Source organism: Maylandia zebra, linkage group LG17, assembly GCF_041146795.1.
Source record: "Maylandia zebra isolate NMK-2024a linkage group LG17, Mzebra_GT3a, whole genome shotgun sequence".
NCBI lineage: Eukaryota > Metazoa > Chordata > Actinopteri > Cichliformes > Cichlidae > Maylandia > Maylandia zebra.
Window position 1 is genome coordinate 15,161,700 of NC_135183.1, and position 18,018 is coordinate 15,179,717.

Sequence of the window (18,018 nt, forward strand, 5' to 3'; positions counted from 1 at the left end):
GACACGAAAAAGAAAACCGGAAACTACGCATTTTTCGCGCGAAATCTCGTTGCTGTCCTGTATTGTATTTTCAGTAGATTAAATCAGAGAATCGGGCAGATCGGCTTCGCGGTGGGGAGAAGGTTACTTTGTTTTTTGTTGTTGTGATTTTGTCCTCTGTGTGAGCTGAAAGAGACGAAACAGGATGAAATATTTCACTCGAATGAAAATCAGACGAGTATATGAGTGGAGTGGAAGGGCACGAAGCTTCAACAGGAGGCTAAAAACCCACGACTATGAGTGAGTAATTATTTTTCCACCTTAAAAAATGGCTTTTTATGCTCCGTCTTTTCAGTGTGATGGTTAAAAATGTTTCTGTTGGAATAATTAAGGGAGATAAGAGTCCTGCGGATGAATTAAGTAGAATGACAAACTATCAAGCAACAACTATGTGATAATCATTTAAGGCAGTGGTGGGCCGCGTGATTGTGCTCTTTTGTTGTCCCTAGCCCTCGATCCCTGGGGCTGGGGGCAACAATTGTCTGTTTATTTTAAAGAAGGGAAAGTCTAGCGCTCCTTGATCTTATTCTTCACTTTATGTTGTCGGCCTTTGCCTTTGATGTGGTTACAAAAATGTCAAAGTTACCAAAGTCGACACTCATACAAAGTTAACATATAATTTACTGCCATAGTTTGTTTTATTGACTTGTTGCTAGCAGTTTGTCCACAGCATTGAACTCTCCCAGGTACAAAGATGGTAACTGTGTTGTGGACATCACAGCTCTAATCTGGGCTCATGGGTGGAGTCAGTTTTAATGCAGTCTACCATGTTACTGTTTGCCTGGAGGGGGGCACAGTTTTAGTGATGGGTTGATGACGCCTCGTGGAATGTGTGCCACATTGGCTTTACGGTACTGTGTGTTTTTTACTGTTTGTGGACTTTAAATCCACACCGGTGTCGTGACCAGATGGAAGTACTCTACCCTCCTTTCCATAGAAATCTAGAAGAACTGTTAAAGTGTATTTTCAGAAGTTTGTTAGTTATGTTTTGGTGCTTTGAAATGACCCTCCAAAAGTTGATTCTGTTCATCTGGACGTAGCGTTTTGTTGGAGAAACGTTTCGTCACTCATCCAAGTGACTTCTTCCGTCTCAGCTGACTGCAGGTTTCCCCAATCTTATAAACAGTACATTTGCATAATGACTGAAACCAGCCCATTGAAGGAACAATGGATTGGGAGGTCAGTTCCTTAATCATAATTATGCAAATTCTCATTACCATTGATCAACAACCACTGACCAAAACCCACTGGTCAAAGACCACTGATCAATGGCCATGAGTACCATTCACAGAGAGTTGGGGAATGGCTGCGATCACAGCATTGTAAGATGGTGAAAGATGTAACCTTAGGCCCCCTCCTCGATTCAGAGATGGTCTTTCCCTTTTCACGTAAATGGCCTCCTTGACTCCCTGCTCACACCAGCATTCCTCCCTGTCCAGGATGTTACATCCTCATCATTGAAAGAGTGTCCACTAGCCTGTAGGTGTAAATAGACTGCAGAGTCCTGGCCTGACGAGGTAGCTCTTCTGTGTTGTGCCATCCACTTCGCCAGAGTTTGTTTGGTTTCCCTGATGTATAAATCCTGGCAATCCTCCTGGCACTTAACAGCGTACACTATGTTACTCTGTTTGTGTCGGGGACCCGATCCTTGGGGTGGACCAATTTTTGGCGCAATCTTTATAAGATTGGGGAAACCTGCAGTCAGCTGAGACGAAAGAAGTCACTTGGATGAGTGACGAAACGTTTCTCCAACAAAACGCTACGTCCAGATGAACAGAATCAACTTTTGGAGATTTACTTTCCTGGATGACTGAGAATGCATCAAGACGTTTGAAATGACCCGTTTTGAAATTTTAACCCTAAACCAGAAATCAAATATCTGCTAGATGACAAAGGCGTTTTGACACCATTGATCAATCTGGCTGTATTTTGAGATTCCAGTTCTTGCTCCCATAATCGGTAGTTTTTGATTGTTTCTTTTCTCCCGTTTGTTTCAGCTCTTTTGCGATCAGTGTGGAGGGTCTCTCAAAAATCATCATCAACACAGGCCAACACATCCTCATAGAGGGGTATGATGAAGACAACCCATATGTGGCCAAAGTTACCAGGCTGTATGGTGATGGTGAGTCGTATTCACACAAGCTTGGAGCTGGCTCAGCTAACCAAGGACCTGACGTGTACTTTTCTCAACTGATGACAAATAACTTAGGCTCTGATTTGGGACTTAACTCAAGACAGATTTGGTTCTGACCCTCAAGCTGACATGGACGTGTCTCAAGTTTGACAAACAGCTTTTTAAAATTAATTGTTTTTATGAATTGACATCGACTTTGGCAACTTGAGTCCTGAGCTGGACTTGCCTTAAACGATGATACATTATTTTAGACTTGAATAACCCAAGGAGCAATCAGGGCTCGCAAAATCACTAGCCCGACATCCCGGAGCTAGTGATATCTCCGGTCGGACGACCAAAATCTATCTCAGCCCCGCCCGTCGGGCTATATGATAGCGGGGCTGAGATATTTCATGTGTATGAGTGAAACCTATTTTCCTCGGTTTACTTTGCTGCTGTCACATGGCTGTGTATTTGTTGAATACTTTATTGATAATGATTAGGTAAGGAAAATATGTTTCTGCTATTTTGTAAAATTGTTATTAATAAAAAGCTCTGTAAATTGTTTAAGTACTGTTTTATAGTTTTATGTGTTTTTAAATGTCTTTGTGCCTGAATGTGATCTTGCTGATTATGTAGCCCGCCCATCGGGCTACATGCTACATGATAACCCGACGGGCGGGGCTGAGATAGATTTTGGTCGTCCGACCGGAGATATCGCTAGCTCCGGGACGTCGGGCTAGCAATTTTGCGAGCCCTGAGCAATCAACTCCAACACTATCAATCATTGAATGTCTCTTGGCTATCTTAAGTCTGAGATCATATTAGTGGACACTTGAAATGGTCTTGTTTCAAATAGTAATGGATTTAGAATAATTTAGAACGCGACTTGACTTTCTTGGACTTCAGTTGGACTAAAACAACTCGAGACTAATCTCAAATGGCCTAACTTGATATTTACTCTGTTCCACTTTGAGACACTGACTTTCTTTGTCTTGTGCCTGTCTCTTCCAGAGAATGGGCAACAGATGAAGGCAGTAGTTCAGTGGTTCATGCGTGTGTCTGAATTGCCTGTCAACAAACTGAAATTGCTTGGCAGAGAGCCTCATCCGCAGGAGATCTTCTACTATGAATGTCGTAATTGTGATAATGAGGTCAACGTCGAGTCCATCCTCAGGCCTGTGAAGGTGAGCTTCATTTAAATCACAAATGCTTTAAAGTCAAATGCGAAAATGTTTAATTTCCTTCCTTTATCTCCAAGGTGAAGCACCTCGACAGCAATGACCCGTTCCCTGACTCCTCTGACAAAGATACCCTGTACGTGAAGTTGTCCTGGGACTCCAAGGTCTTCGGGGTGGTGAACTCGACCGTGATGGAGTCTCCCGCTGAGCCAGCACCTGCTTCTTCACCTCCTTCCTGTCTTAAACCCTCCCTCCCGATATCACCTTCTTGCTCCCAGTCTGCAGCCACCCCCAGAGGACCCTCTCGGCGTGTCCTACCCACACCGGACCACGCCATAATGCAGAAGGCGTCATTAGGGGAAGTTGGCTGCAGCAGTGTAGGTACACCTGCCAATGTCGAGGCTGAGTCACTTCACTCGGCCACTAAACTGTCAGCGTCAAAATGCCTCAGTGCCAAGAGGAGGAATGCCACGGCCAGGACGCCTGGTGTCCGAAAGAGACTGGAGCTTAGCAGTGAGTGTTCGCACAAGGATTTTAAAATGCAACCACTTTGTCGTACCAGAGAACAACAGGGCTTTTTATATATCTCTAATACCAAAAGTCGTGAAGTTTGATTAAAACCAGAATGCAAGAATTTGCAAGTCTGCATAAATCCATTTGTTATTCACAATCGAGCATAGAATACCTGAGAAAATGTACGATTTTAAGAACAAAAAAAGTCAAATTAAGAAGAAAGGTTATTTCTGGATGGCACCAGCACCTGGACCATATTTGTCACTGTGTAGCATACCACCTTCTTCTTCTTTTCTTCTTTTCTTTTTCCAGAAAGGAATTTTCTCGCTTCTTATCTTATATAGGATTCTAGCTCCTCAGCAGAACTGGATCATTGTCATATTTATAGTTTCATGATCCAGTAAATGTTTTCAATTGGCCAATGGCCTGGACCAGGCCAGTTCAGCCCCTGGACCCTTCTACAAAACCAATATGTGTTTGACAGGAGCAAGTTTCTCTAAACCCCGTAGATGCCTTTCAGCATTTTCGGTGCCTTTCCAGGTGTGCAAGTCAGTTCCATAAATACTAATGTACCTTCATATTATCAGAGATTTAGACTCACTGATGGCCCCTCTTCCTTTTTGTCCCGACGATGCAGCATTCTTGTCTCCCAAATTTCTAGTTTCAATTTATTTGACCAAGCAACAGTTTTCAACTTTGTCTCAGTCCATTTTAAATCACCTACGACCCAAAGAAGACGAAGTGTTTCTGGATCATGTTCACGAGGAAGCTTTCTAGAAGCTTCCTAGCCCACGCAATGATTTCCATGACAGATCTGAGTCCTGTGAAGTTTGAAAGCCCACAGATTACAGGAATCCAAGACTGATTTTCGGCCGTGTCCTTGATGATAAGATATTCAAAGTCTTGGCTTTTATGTTGAGAAACGTTTTTCTGAATTTCTTCCACAATTTGTTGACGTATTTGCAGATTTAGTGACAATGCCCATCTTTACGTCTCTGAGCTTTTTAATCCAATCCTGCTGCAGTCGATGTTCATTTTAGATGTATTTAAAAGCACTTTTTTAGCCCTTTGATTTGTTCAATTGTGAATAAAATATGGGTTAGAGATTTGCAATTCATTGCATTTTCTTATTTATTGACATTGTAAACAGAATCCCAAGTTTTGGGGCCAATACCTTACAATATGAAGCGCCTTGAAGCGGCTGTTGTGATTTGGCACTATATAAATAAAACTGCATTAAGTGAATAAAACTCTGTTGTCCATCTTTGTCCTGTCAGGTCCAGACAAGTCAGTGACAGGTGAAGAAGTCCTGAGTCAGCTGCTAAATGAAGAGTTGGAATCAAAGGTGACACTGACTCGCAGGCTTCCTCCCTCTGCCGCTCATCCTCTGCCCGTCACCCACAGCCTCACACCCCTGAGGAAGGCCCACAGACCCACCGGTGCTCGGTGTGGTGTCCCCTCATCTGTCTTCCTCAACAAACTCTCTGATTCGGATAGCCCTCTGTCACCAGCCAAGGATGACTCCACAAGGTCAGCGCCGTCTCGCACACAACACACTGAAAGCCAGTCATTTAATTATGTAAATTCAACCGTCACACAGTTTACAATATGCAGTAGAAACTCTAAGTTAGGTTTAGGGAATTTCAAGTTAAGATTGAAAAATTAAGAGATTTTCATTGACACTCACAGCTTCCTACTTTCAGCTTAAGGTCCGTTTAGATTTTGCTTGTTTTAAACTTTTCAAATGCAAAGATAAACCGGCTGAAACAAGAAAGCTTCTATATTTAGTTTTTTTAAATGACTTAAACTCGATGTAAACATACACACTTGTAGTGGAAGGGGTTGTTGTAGCTCAGGAGGTGGAGCCTGATTTTTATACAGGTCAAAACAGGTACAACAGTTCAAAGGAATGTGAGCATAATTAGGTTATTGGTTTAAAACCTGAGATAACTGGTATAAAACCAAGCACACTGGTGCCACTTTCAGTCCTTGGGAGGTGATGAAATGGTGACTGGTTCAACAAAGATCTTGGTTAGGACACAGAGGATAAGCGATGCCACTCCAAGGAGAGTATACAGTGGTGTGAAAAAGCGTTTGCCCCCTTACTGATAGGGATGGGTACCGGTGTCCGGTGCCATGATGGCACCGGTTCTGACATAAACGGTAGTAACCAGACCGAAAAGCAGCGCACATTTCGGTGCTTTATTTCGGTGCTTTTTTTTCCTGAGCTGTGATACACTTCTAGCCAATCATTTTATGTTTCCGAGGATAGTAGGCGGGCCCAGGTACGTACGTTCTGTTAGAGCAGAGCTACAGATTAAAAATGTCCAAGGCGAAGCGGTCAAAGTCTGGCTGTACTTCACAGCAAAATATGCAAACTCAGCAGCCTGCAACAAGTGCTTTAAGCTGATACTGTGATGCTGTCAAAGGAGGTAACACCAAGAATCCGATGAAACACCTGGCGACGCATAGCGTTTTTTTTTTAAAAGCCGAGAAATGCGCCGTATTTGACGGCAGCAGCAGCCGTTCTTCTCTGCGTGAGTAGCTTCATGTTGTTCGTGTGTAATTTACGTTGAGTAGGCTAACCACGTTATTACATTAATGCATGTAAGGTGAACTAGCAAACATCATCATAGCTACATGCGGCTGTCTTCTTGTTTGATGGCAGATACTCCCTTCACCCTGGCCAAAAAGGCTAAAATGACCAAAGAAAAAGAGGGAAACAGTTAAACATGAGAGGTTTAGGACAAAGTTTGTGTTTTTTCCATTGTTTAAGCACTGCTTCCAGCCAAGAGTGATATCATATATGCCCTATAGCTGCAGAAAAGGCTAACATTGTTATCTTTTTACAAAAAACCAGCTGAACATGAGAGGTTTTTGGACCAATTTTGTGTTCTCCATTCTTTAAGCACCGGTTCGAGCACCGTTTGAGCACCGGCACCGTTTCAAAAGTACCGATTTGGCACCGGTATCAGATAAAACCTAAACGATACCCATCCCTACTTACTGATATCCTCTTTTTTATGTTTGTCACACTTTAGTATTTGTTGTTGTTTGATGCTCTGAAACATTTGACAAAGACAACAAACATGCACTTACTAAATAAAGGTGTTTATTATTAAAAGGGGGGGATCCAAACCTACATAGCCCTGTGTGGGGAAAAGTGACCCCCTCCCCTTCTTATGGTGACTCTACCATAAGAAAGAGACTAGGCAAGAAATGGCCGGCATGGCAAGAATATCCTAAAAGTTGGTGCGAAATATTGTGTGGATGAAGAGACAAAAGTTGAACTTTTTGGAAGGTGTGTTTCACATTACATCTCATGATAGTAACAGCATTTCAGAAAAGGAAGATCATACTAACAGCTGGATGTGATGGTGGTAGTGTGATGGTCTGGGGCAGGTCAGGACCTGGAAGACTTGCTGTGGTAAATGAACCATGAATGCTGCTGTCTGCCAAAACACCCTGAAGGACAAAGTCCAGCCATCTGTTTGTGACCTCAAGCTGAAGCACACCTCAGGTCTGCAGCAGGACAATGATCCAAAGTCCACCTTTGAATGGCATGACCTTAAAAGGGTGTTTCATGCTGGAAAACCCTCCAATGTGGCTGAATTATAACAATTTTGCAAAGATGAGTGGGTCAGAATCCTCCACAGTGCTTCACTACCAGTTATCACAAATGCTTAATTGCAGTTGTTGCTGCTAAGGGGGGCCCAACCAGTTATTAGCCATGTAGGTTTGGATAGCTATATTAAAGTGATTAGCCTTTCAGTGTCTAGAGAGATTTTCAAATGTTGTAACAAGTCCTGTGTGTTTTCAAACAGAGCTACAACTGTGTCACAAAAGAAAGAGCTGAAAACCATTAAAGAGCCAGTCCTCAGTTTTCTGTGTGTACACTCATCCATACATTTACCCTTCATAATCTTTCACTCTGCACACAGACAGCACCGCGTGATGCTAACGTGACCTGTTTATCCTTGTTGTTTCAACATGTTTGGTTTGCTACAGTTTGTATCCAGTTCTACTTTCCTCTGAGAAGTATCAACCAGGTTCACCTGACTAACATTCATATTCACATACAAGTCACACACACTGTGCATTTGATATATGCGTTGAATTTAAGATGTGGTTTTCCTTGTGTAGACTAAACCAAAAACTACAGGCTGTTCCTCTTATACCCGTCCATGTGTTGTGTGTGTAGAGCAGAGGTGGAGAATGAAAAGTCTCCAATGGTCACTGAAACACCGAGGAGCTCTAAGAGGAAGTCGGCCATGGTGGTGTCATCACGCATCAAGAAACAGCTGTGAGTGCAAAAGTGGATCCATGGGATCTCTCTTATTTTTACATACAGTGGTGTGAAAGAGTGCATGCATGTGCCTGTTTGTATGTGCAGTTATGCAAAACGACCCTGCAGGCAGTCTTGAAACTTGGATCGTGGCTCAAGAGTTGGCAGTTCGTCTTGTAATCGGAAGGTTGCCGGTTCGAGCCCCGGCTCGGACAGTCTCGGTCGTTGTGTCCTTGGGCAAGACACTTCACCTACCGCCTACTGGTGGTGGCCAGAGGGGCCGATGGCGCGATATGGCAGCCTCGCTTCTGTCAGTCTGCCCCAGGGCAGCTGTGGCTACAACTGTAGCTGCCTCCACCAGTGTATGAATGTGAGAGTGAATGAATAGTGGTATTGTAAAGTGCTTTGAGGGTCTCGAAAAGCGCTATATAAATGCAATCCATTATTATTATTATTATTATTATTATTATTATTATTATTATTATTATTATTGTCCTCTGCCAGAGGCCTAAGAGCTTGAGATCCTGTGCAGTACCTTTGCTATTCCTAGGATCACGCTCTTCTGGACAAAGATCTTGGATGTCATTCCTGGAATCTGCTGGAGCCACTTGGCTGGTTTGGGGGAAGCTTCACTGTCCCAAGTGCACCACTTACCACGGGGACCATAGTTGCTTTCTTCCATATCTTCTTTAGCTCCCCTGTTAGCTCTAGGTATTTCTCCAGCTTCTCCTGTTCCTTCTTTCTGATGTTGCTTGGCACAGTTGGATCTATCACCACAGCCTTCTTCCTCTACTTATTCAGCACTAGTATGATCGGTTGGTTAGCCATCACCAGTTTGTCCATCTGTGTCTACAAGACCCACAGGATCTTAGCTCGGTCATTCTCAGCCACCCTAGGGGCATATATTCCAGGCCACACTCGGCACGGCACAGATGTTTCTGTACGCTATGCCGGCGACTTGTTATGGCGTTCCATGTATGCCTTGCCTGCTAGCATCTTGCACCCTGCTGTTATGTGCTGGATTGTCTCTGGGGCATCTTTACACAGCCTGCACCTGGGGTCTTGCCTGGTGTGATAGACCCCAGCCTCTATGGATCTTGTGCTCAGAGCTTGTTCTTGTGCTGCCATGATTAGTGCCTCTGTGCTGTCTTTCAGTCCAGCTTTGTCCAGCCACTGGTAGGATTTCTGGATGTCAGCCACCTCCTCTATTTGCCAGTGGTACATACCGTGCAGGGGCCTGTTCTTTCTCAAGTTTCTGCTGCCTGAGGTATTCATAATGCACACATCATCTTCTTGATGATCACGGATGTTTGTTTCATCCTGGTTGTTGGTTCTGACACCCACTAGTACTCACCCTCGTTCCTTTCACTTAGCACACATTCTCAGGATGCTGGAGTTTGGGTGAAACCCTCCATGGATGACAAGGAGCTTTCTTGTCTTGTTGTCAGTGGCTTCTGTCTCCTTCTTTTGCCAGCTTATTATCTCAGCAGGATATCTTGTGACTGGCAGGGCATAGATGTTAATTGCCCGGATCTTGTTCTTGGTTGCAGCTTTCCTAGCGGCCCTTTCGTGCTTTCCATTTGCCTGTGGTATTCCAAGGTACTTTTAGCTGTCTGCAATGTTGCCTTCTGGTAGTTCTGACTGCCTTCCCTATCCTTGTTACCATGTGACTACACTCCAGTGTTGTTGGTGTAGTATCCACTGGTGTGGATCGGTTAACTGATGTGTCATTCACTCTTGGCATACAGCTCGGTGTCATCCATGTGGCGGAGGTGCTGACGATTGCTCCATTTCGTAGTCGGTATCCTTAGCTAGTCTTGATTCGGCTGAGGCGGTTCAGGTCTTTGCGAAACGGCAGCAATGACAGAGCATCTCACTGGTAAATCCCACACTTAATGGCAACTTGTGCAACTGGCTTATAGTTTGCCATTGACTTTCTGATGGCGAATTTGTTTGTGTCCGTGTGTGTGCAGCGTGATGGTTAGCACTGTTTCTCCTCACATGCAAGGCCTTGAATAGTCAGGCCCCATCTTATCTTAATGACCTTAAAGTACCATATCAGCCCATTAGAGCACTTCTCTCTTGGACTTCAGGCTTACTTGGGGTTCCTAGGATATTTAAAGGTAGAAGAGCATTAGGCTGTATAAATAAGGATGATCTGATATCGTCGTGTGGGTGTTGTTCCTGGAACAACATTGCAAGTGACCAATCACATTGTTGTGGCGTTATTCTTCGGCGCGCCAAGCCATTCGTGCATTTATGAAATTCCAACGTTCCAAGGACAATATCAATTCTGCTTAGCGTTTATTAAAGGGTCAGGATCCGTTGATCGGCGGACAGAGGCGGTTTCTCGCAGTACAGTTTTTTGTTTTACGGCGGTTTTTCCCGAAGTCGCAAAAGTATGACGTCACAACGTTCTGATTGGTCACTTGCTATGTTGATCTGGGAACAACACCAACACGACGATATCAGATCATGCGTATAAATAAACCTGAATTGAATGGAAAGTTGAACGTTCTGAGTTTGACTCAACCAACTAGTCGAGGCCTTTCTGTGTGGAGTTTGCATGTTCTCTCCAGGTACACCGGCTTCCTCTGAAGTTAATTACATCTAAATTATGCATAAGTGTGAATGTGAAAGTGAAGGATTGTCTTTGTGCATCAGGCTGCCGACCTGTGCAGGGTGTACCCCACCTCTTGTCCAGTGATTGCTACATCATAAAGTCACGCATGAATATGTGGAGCAAAATTAAGTATAATTAGTGAGCGTTGTTTGAAACCACACAGTGTGCATAATTTATTTATAAGGGCCAGTAAGCTTCCAGGCCTTAAAACATTTCAAGCAATAAGAAATACCTGGATTAAAGGTGTGAGGGCACCATTACTGCTGCTTGAAGCTTGAATTAACACGATTTGTTTCAAATGATCATTTTATCGTTCACACCCTTTCTGTTGTTTTATTTTTTTAACTTGTGTCAGTCTTATGTAGTCTGTGTTTTGGCTTCGTAGCACCACCAGAATCAAACATTAACAAAGTGAAAAAGGACTCGTAAATCTTAAGGGTGTCTGTTATGTGTTCCATCAGGAATCTTCTGGAAAACGATCAGGACCTAAACTCATCCGGAGAGGAAGAGGATGAGTTTGTTCCATCTAAGAATGACTTGCTGAGCAGCAGCGAAGAGGAGGGTCAAGATGAGGATGGGCCGAATATTGATGATCAAGTGTCAGCGAAGAAGTTCCGATATGTTGCAACGGGTTCTGGCAATTCTCGTTCAAAAAGGAAATCTTACTCCTCAGCGAGAACACAACGAAGAACTCCCGCAAAGAAGGTGATGAAGACCAGACGCACACTGATATTCAGACATGAGATCACCACTTTCTCACCATCTCTCTCCTATTTCTACAGATCTCGCCGGGAACGCCCAAAACCCCCCGTCACGCCACGCCCAGCATCCCCATCAGGTCCCTGCAGACCCAACAGCCGGCTAACATCCTGGAGGAAGCCAGAGCCAGGTGAGCTCACGGTAGACACAAGTGAAAGGACTCAGAAAACTAAACTTTCTTTGTTGCGGTGCAGACACATCGGATGGTGAGCATGACGCTTCATGCGTATCCATGTTGTATGATAAAGATACAGCCGTGGACCTTTTTTCTTTTCTTCTTTTCTTTGAACCGCAACCACAGTGCAGCAACAATGCATGCACCCGTCAGGTGGACTTTGAGTGTCCTTGAAAGTCAAACAGGAACAACTGTGTTATTGTGTCTGCAGCTGACCTTTTAGTCGCATATGTGTGAAAGAGGGCTGTAGTAAAGCACGTTGCAGTCACGAAGTAGAAGATGGAGAGTTGGTGCAGTAAAAGTTTCCTTGCGGATCGACTGAAATTGAAACTGTTGTATTATAATGAGTTCTTCCTCTTTTATCAGGCTGCATGTGTCATCGGTGCCAGAGTCTCTGCCCTGCAGGGAGCAGGAGTTTCAGGACATCTACAGCTTTGTGGAAAGCAAGATCATTGACAACACAGGAGGGTGAGAGAAAGCTTTTAGCAGTCTTACTGGAGTCGCATCTGCACACTTCAGGGTCTACGTGTCTCGAGGCTGTTGTTTTTTTTTTTGTTTGTTTGTTTTGTCTTTTTTTTGAAAAACTGTGGGATTTTGTTTTATTACAGGTGCATGTACATCTCTGGTGTGCCAGGAACTGGAAAGACAGCGACAGTTCATGAGGTGATTCGCTGTCTGCAGCACGCAGCTGACATGGACGAAATCCCTTCATTCCACTTCATCGAGATCAATGGGATGAAAATGACAGACCCACACCAGGCCTACGTCCAAATCCTACAGGTGGGAATGAAGCTTTTTCACAGCCGCTGCAGGCTTTAGTCAAGTAATAATCATTTTGCTTTATCACTTCACCAACTTACTCTTCAGTGTGTGTGTGTGTGTGTGTGTGTGTGTGTGTGTGTGTGTGTGTGTGTGTGTGTGTGTGTGTGTGTGTGTGTGTGTGTGTGTGTGTGTGTGTGTGTGTGTACAGTGCTATCTATCCCTATGTGCTTTTATCCAACATTCACAGACTTGTGATTAATGCATGGGGGCAGCTCGGGGTTCATTGTGCTGGCCAATGACACATGGGCTATCTGCTGACCTGCCGTAGTAACGTCTCATTTATTTATCTCATCCCTGCAGAAACTGACTGGTCAGAAAGCCACACCTGACCACGCAGCAGTTCTGCTGGAAAAGAGATTCAGCAACTTAGCGCCCAGGAAGGAGACTATTGTGATGCTCGTGGATGAAGTAAGAACAATTTTTTTTTTTTTTTTTTCTTTTAAAGAGGAAATTTTTTCCGCTTATCCTTATCATAGTCATGGGGGCCCGGAGCTTATCCCAGCTACAATAGAGCAAAAGGCAGGGGACACCCTCAGTATATCAACAGTGTGCCACAGTGCTAACACAGAGATAGATAACTATGTGCACGTACATTGACAAATATGGGCAATTTAGAGTCACCAATTAACCCAACCCTAGTAACCGCATGTCTGTGGACTGTGGAGGAAGCCGGAGTACCCGGAGAGAACCCACAGAGACACATGAGGAACATGCAAACTCCACACAGAAAGTCGACTCAGGACCTTCTCCCTGTGAGGTGCTAACAGTGCTAACCACCATGCCACCGTGCGGCGTGAGAACAAGTTCAGCATTCTTAAATTATATTCTGTGAGCAAAGCCCCTGACTTCACATTCCCTTGTTCACCATTTATCACAAGGTAACTGGTATTCTGCCTAATAGTCCAAGAAATGTAGGTTGCTCTCAGGAGCTATGAATTTCATACTGTGATACGATGCCATCTGCACATCAAGTACAGTCGTGAAGTTTCCTTGATATTAAATATTCCACAATCAGCTGTTTGTGGTGTTATGACAACTCAGGCACAAAGTGGAAAGCCACATAAAATCACTAAGTAGGGTCAGCGAAGGCTGAGTTGCGTGGTGTCCAGAGGTCAGCAACGCTCTGTAGAGTCAGTCGCTATAGACCTCTAAACTCAGATTAGCTCGAGAACTGTGTGTAGACAGCTTTCCATTGAAACCCATGCAGCTGCATACAATGGTTAAATCATGAAGCACACTGCAAAGCAATGAACGCAGAGGTGTAAAGCATGTCAGCACTGGACTGTAGAGCAGAGAAGACGTGTTTCCTGGAGGAACAAATCATGCATGTTTGTAGTTCCAGAGAAAGGAACTCTTAATGCTTCAGCAGAACGAGACATTTTGATCGATTTCATGCTCCCAACTACGTTGGAACAGTTTGGGGGTGGCTCCTTCCTGCACACCACTGCACAAAGCAAGATCTATAAAGACCTGCATGAGCAGGTTTGGTGCGGTAGAACTGGACTGGCCTACACAGAGTCTCCACTCAGCTATATAGAACATCTTTGGGATAAAACAGACCCGAGTCTATAAACCGGACTTTGTCGTCCAACCACAATGTCTGACCCATATTTGGAAATATAGTCTATTTAGTTTTAACAAGTTCATGTCTGGTTGGGATATGTTCATCACAGAGGCCGATATTACTCTAATTAGTAATATAAATCATACTGGATAACCGTTTGTTCTGTCTCTGTGTTAGCCCTGTGTTAGGTTGGTGACCTATCCAGGGTGTTCCCCGCCTCTCACCCTATGATAGCTGGGATAGGCTTCAGCCCCCTCCCACCCGTAACCCTTTCCCCTGTAAGGATGAGCGGGAAGAGGATGGATGGATAATTTTTGCTAAACATGTTGCAGAACCCCAGGTTTCTCAGGAAATGGTGCCTGCTCACACCATGTATAGAGCCTGTGTGCTTGTCTGTCACTTTTAACTAAGAATTGTGATAGCAGAATAACCATCCTGTACTATATTTTTTGTTTCGGCCCGCTTTAGTTAGACCTGCTGTGGACGAGGAAGCAGAACGTGATGTACAACCTGTTCGATTGGCCCACACGGCGTCATGCTCGCCTGGTGGTGCTGACCATCGCCAACACAATGGATCTGCCCGAGAGAATCATGATCAACAGAGTGGCCAGTAGACTGGTGAGACTGATTAAACACTGCTATTCTTTACATTCCCTGACAGCAATACTATGAATGATGGTTTAAAGGTCACTGCTGTGTGGTAAAAAGATTTGAGCATGAAGCCAAAGCCGCAATTTACCGGCTGATTTATGTTCCTGCCCTCACATGGACACAAGCTGAAGCTGTGACAAAGTAGTAGCAACAGAAATGCACTTGTGTAATTCTCATTCAAGACTGTGTTAAACAATTTGACATCACTTTACTTCCTGTCTTTTCGAGATCATTTCTTCTCCTACTTATTTTGCTTTTCAGCCCTTTGAATATCTGAATATTAATACAACAACTAAATATCTCATTCAGATGACTTGTAAGAAAAAAACATAAACTAAAAGCCACTGATCATTTGCATTGCTGCTTCCAGGGTTTGACCAGGATGTCATTCCAGCCGTACAGCTTCAAGCAGTTGCAGGAGATCATCATGTCCAGGCTGAACAAGTTGAAGGCCTTTGAGGAGGACGCTCTGCAGTTGGTGTCCAGGAAGGTTGGCAACCAGATTGTCTTTAATGCAGTCTCACCCGTTCTGTTGTGTACTCACCTGCCCACCGTCAAGTCACGTCCGTGTCCCTCATATCTGGCAGGTGGCCGCTCTGTCCGGTGATGCTCGCCGATGTTTGGACATCTGTCGGCGGGCAACGGAGATCTGTGAGCACTCAGCTGCTGACCCTTCCTCCACAGGATTGGTGGGAATGAGTCACGTGATGGAAGCACTGAATGAGATGTTTTCCTCTGCCTACATCACTGCCATCAGGTGAGACCAAACCTTTGGTCACTTTAGTAATGCACGCTGTAGAGATGTGCATTGGCAGCTGTGAGGAGAAGTGACTGATGTGGTTTGTTTTTTTTCAGGTGTGCGTCAACACAGGAGCAGCTCTTCCTCAGAGCTGCTATTGCAGAGTTTAGGCGGCTGGGATTGGAAGAGGCGACTTTCCAACAGGTGAGAAATATAAAACAACTAAAGTTACTAAAACAAAACCAACAAGCCTCTATAGACTGTATATGAAACGAATCCATAAGTTGATTTACTTTTTTAAAGGCTTCAATAAATACACATTTAAAGAATAAAACACAGACCTTAAATCTAACATGAATACAGATATTCATTCATAATCTAGAAATCATGTTTGGCTGGATGTTCTGTGAGGAATTAGATGAGCTCAGAAACACAGGCCTACATCTTTATTTAGATTACAGTCTGTACTGTCTATCTCTGTGCAGTCTATCACAGTACATCACACATGTACAAAACTCATCTGTTATGATGATAAATCACTGGGCTTTCAGCTTACCCAGCTCCAGTCGTCGTTAACTGGAGGTGAATGAGAGAGATCTCTGCAGTGTCCTAAAGAATGAAATGCGTGTCGATTTCAGTGACAATGGCAGTGATGCTTGCATAATATCCAGAGGATGTTGCATTGGAATAACTTCCTTCATCATCCAGGAACTTCCTGTATATTCTCTCTAAATAAGCCTTGGTACTGCCTCATTTTAGAGTCTGACAATGGGTCCAATGATTTCATCCCAAATCCTAGTGGCCCTCAGGGCTGTTGCCTATCCTGTAGCGGTCTGTGCATCCCTCCATGCCTGTGTTTTACCAGACCATCACTGGTCCACCTCAGCATGACCCATCAGTCATGCTGAACGATGTAACAGGCAGCATAATTTTCTGTACAGATTCTCCAGTCTTTTTATGTTTGTCACATGTGTTTAGAATGAGCCTGCTGTATTCTGTAAAAAGCATCAATGTACCTGCCAGTTCTGGTTCTCTATGGCAAAGGCCAGTCTTGCTCCATGGCAGTGAGCATAGGGACCACTAGAGGGTGTCATGCAACCAGTAGTACGCTGGTCAGAAAAGATGAGGAGGGAAAAATTTCAGTTTCCGCTTCCTGCAAAACCATCCCTGTGTTGGGGTTTCTCATTGTTACCCTTCTAGTGCACTTGTTAATTTAATTTAAACCTGCTGAAATGAATTAATCCTCTCAGCTACTTAACTAACCTGATATCCTCTTAATTAGGGTTATATTAGCACAGAAATCGTTAAAAGTAGGACCTTTTTTAAAATGGGGATTTAAAACTTGTAATAGGCAGCTTTAGCTCTCTTTGCCTGTTTGCCAATTCCATGAATGTTTCAACTTATAAACCTTTTTTCCCTCAAACAAAATGTGTGATGATTGACAGATAACACAACAAACATCAATAGTTAACTCGGTTACTACAATAATTGCAGCCCAAATTTTCTACAGTTATAAGCTTAAAAGGCTACACATAAAGATAACAATTGTAGCTGATTGTGTCATTTTAACACAGTCCACTTTCACATTGCACTGTGGAATTGGAGTGCTGTGTCTCAACTTGAAATGCAACATCAGGTCCCCTTGTGTTTTGTATGCCAGGTGTTCGTGCAGCACCAAGCTCTCTGTCGGATTGAAGGTCTTCGGCCCATCGGTGTCTCGGAGGGTCTGGCTGTTTGTCAGCGTCTGGGAGCCTGCAGGCTGCTGCTGCTGGAACCGAGTCACCTGGGAGTCCTGCAGCACATCCGACTCAACGTCAGCCAGGATGACATCTTTTATGCCTTGAAAGCTGACTGAAGGGGGGAGTCTTTCACACAAACTGAACAATGACAGAAAAGTGAACCCTCGTCCACGGATTTTAGTTATGAGCTTAAATCTTTGTCCCCAATTTTACTGGAAGATTTTCTTCTGTCTCTGGATTTTATTTTTTATGTTTGTCTTAAATGTACAATAAAATTCTACTAATCCCTCAGTTGCTTTCTTGGAGTAATATTAAAACCTCTTTGATTATAGTTTCTTTAGAGTTTTAGCTGCACTTTAGGGATCAGGAACACTCAAGCTGTAAAGAAACTTAAAGATGCTTCTCTGCTAGCAGAGTTTGATGAGAGTTTAATATGGAAAACGCATCACCATCATGACTGTGGACCATGTTGCAGATTCACTGAAGCACAACTCTTTTCTCTATGAACCAAGGAATACTTTTTTTGGTAATCATTATGTAGCATATCCACATTTTGTACATTACACAAGTTGTTCATTAACACAAACCCATGTTTGTTTAATGGCAATAATCTGCAGCTACAAACAAATGAATTTAAGTGTTGTGCTTCTGCTGTAGGTTTTGTGACCTACATGTTTATTTTTTGTTTTTGACCTATGTGGTATATGTGATTTAAGATATTATGTGGTTTTCGAGAAGAAATAAATCTCATTTGACAAAGGATATTTGGCATGCAGACCACAATAGTCAGGGATCAAGTCATCAACCTTCCAGTT

General features: G+C 43.7%; 1 protein-coding gene across 2 annotated transcripts; it reads left to right on the plus strand.

Moving 5' to 3' along the window:
- Positions 1 to 17,494, plus strand: orc1 (origin recognition complex, subunit 1). 2 transcript variants are annotated; one of them, XM_004569338.2, is made up of 17 exons: positions 1 to 279; positions 2,037 to 2,161; positions 3,167 to 3,339; positions 3,414 to 3,846; positions 5,124 to 5,376; positions 7,671 to 7,733; positions 8,048 to 8,149; positions 11,216 to 11,459; positions 11,537 to 11,643; positions 12,055 to 12,156; positions 12,297 to 12,468; positions 12,811 to 12,918; positions 14,543 to 14,692; positions 15,096 to 15,215; positions 15,313 to 15,482; positions 15,581 to 15,668; positions 17,125 to 17,494. In XM_004569338.2, the coding sequence occupies exons 1-17, from the start codon at positions 185 to 187 to the stop codon at positions 17,317 to 17,319; spliced, it is 2,700 nt and encodes an 899-aa protein (XP_004569395.2). In that variant the 5' UTR covers positions 1 to 184; the 3' UTR covers positions 17,320 to 17,494. The 2 variants fall into 2 exon arrangements, with proteins under 2 accessions (XP_004569395.2, XP_076731991.1); XM_076875876.1 differs by lacking the exon at positions 1 to 279 and adding an exon at positions 778 to 890.
- Positions 17,495 to 18,018: the final 524 nt, after the last annotated feature.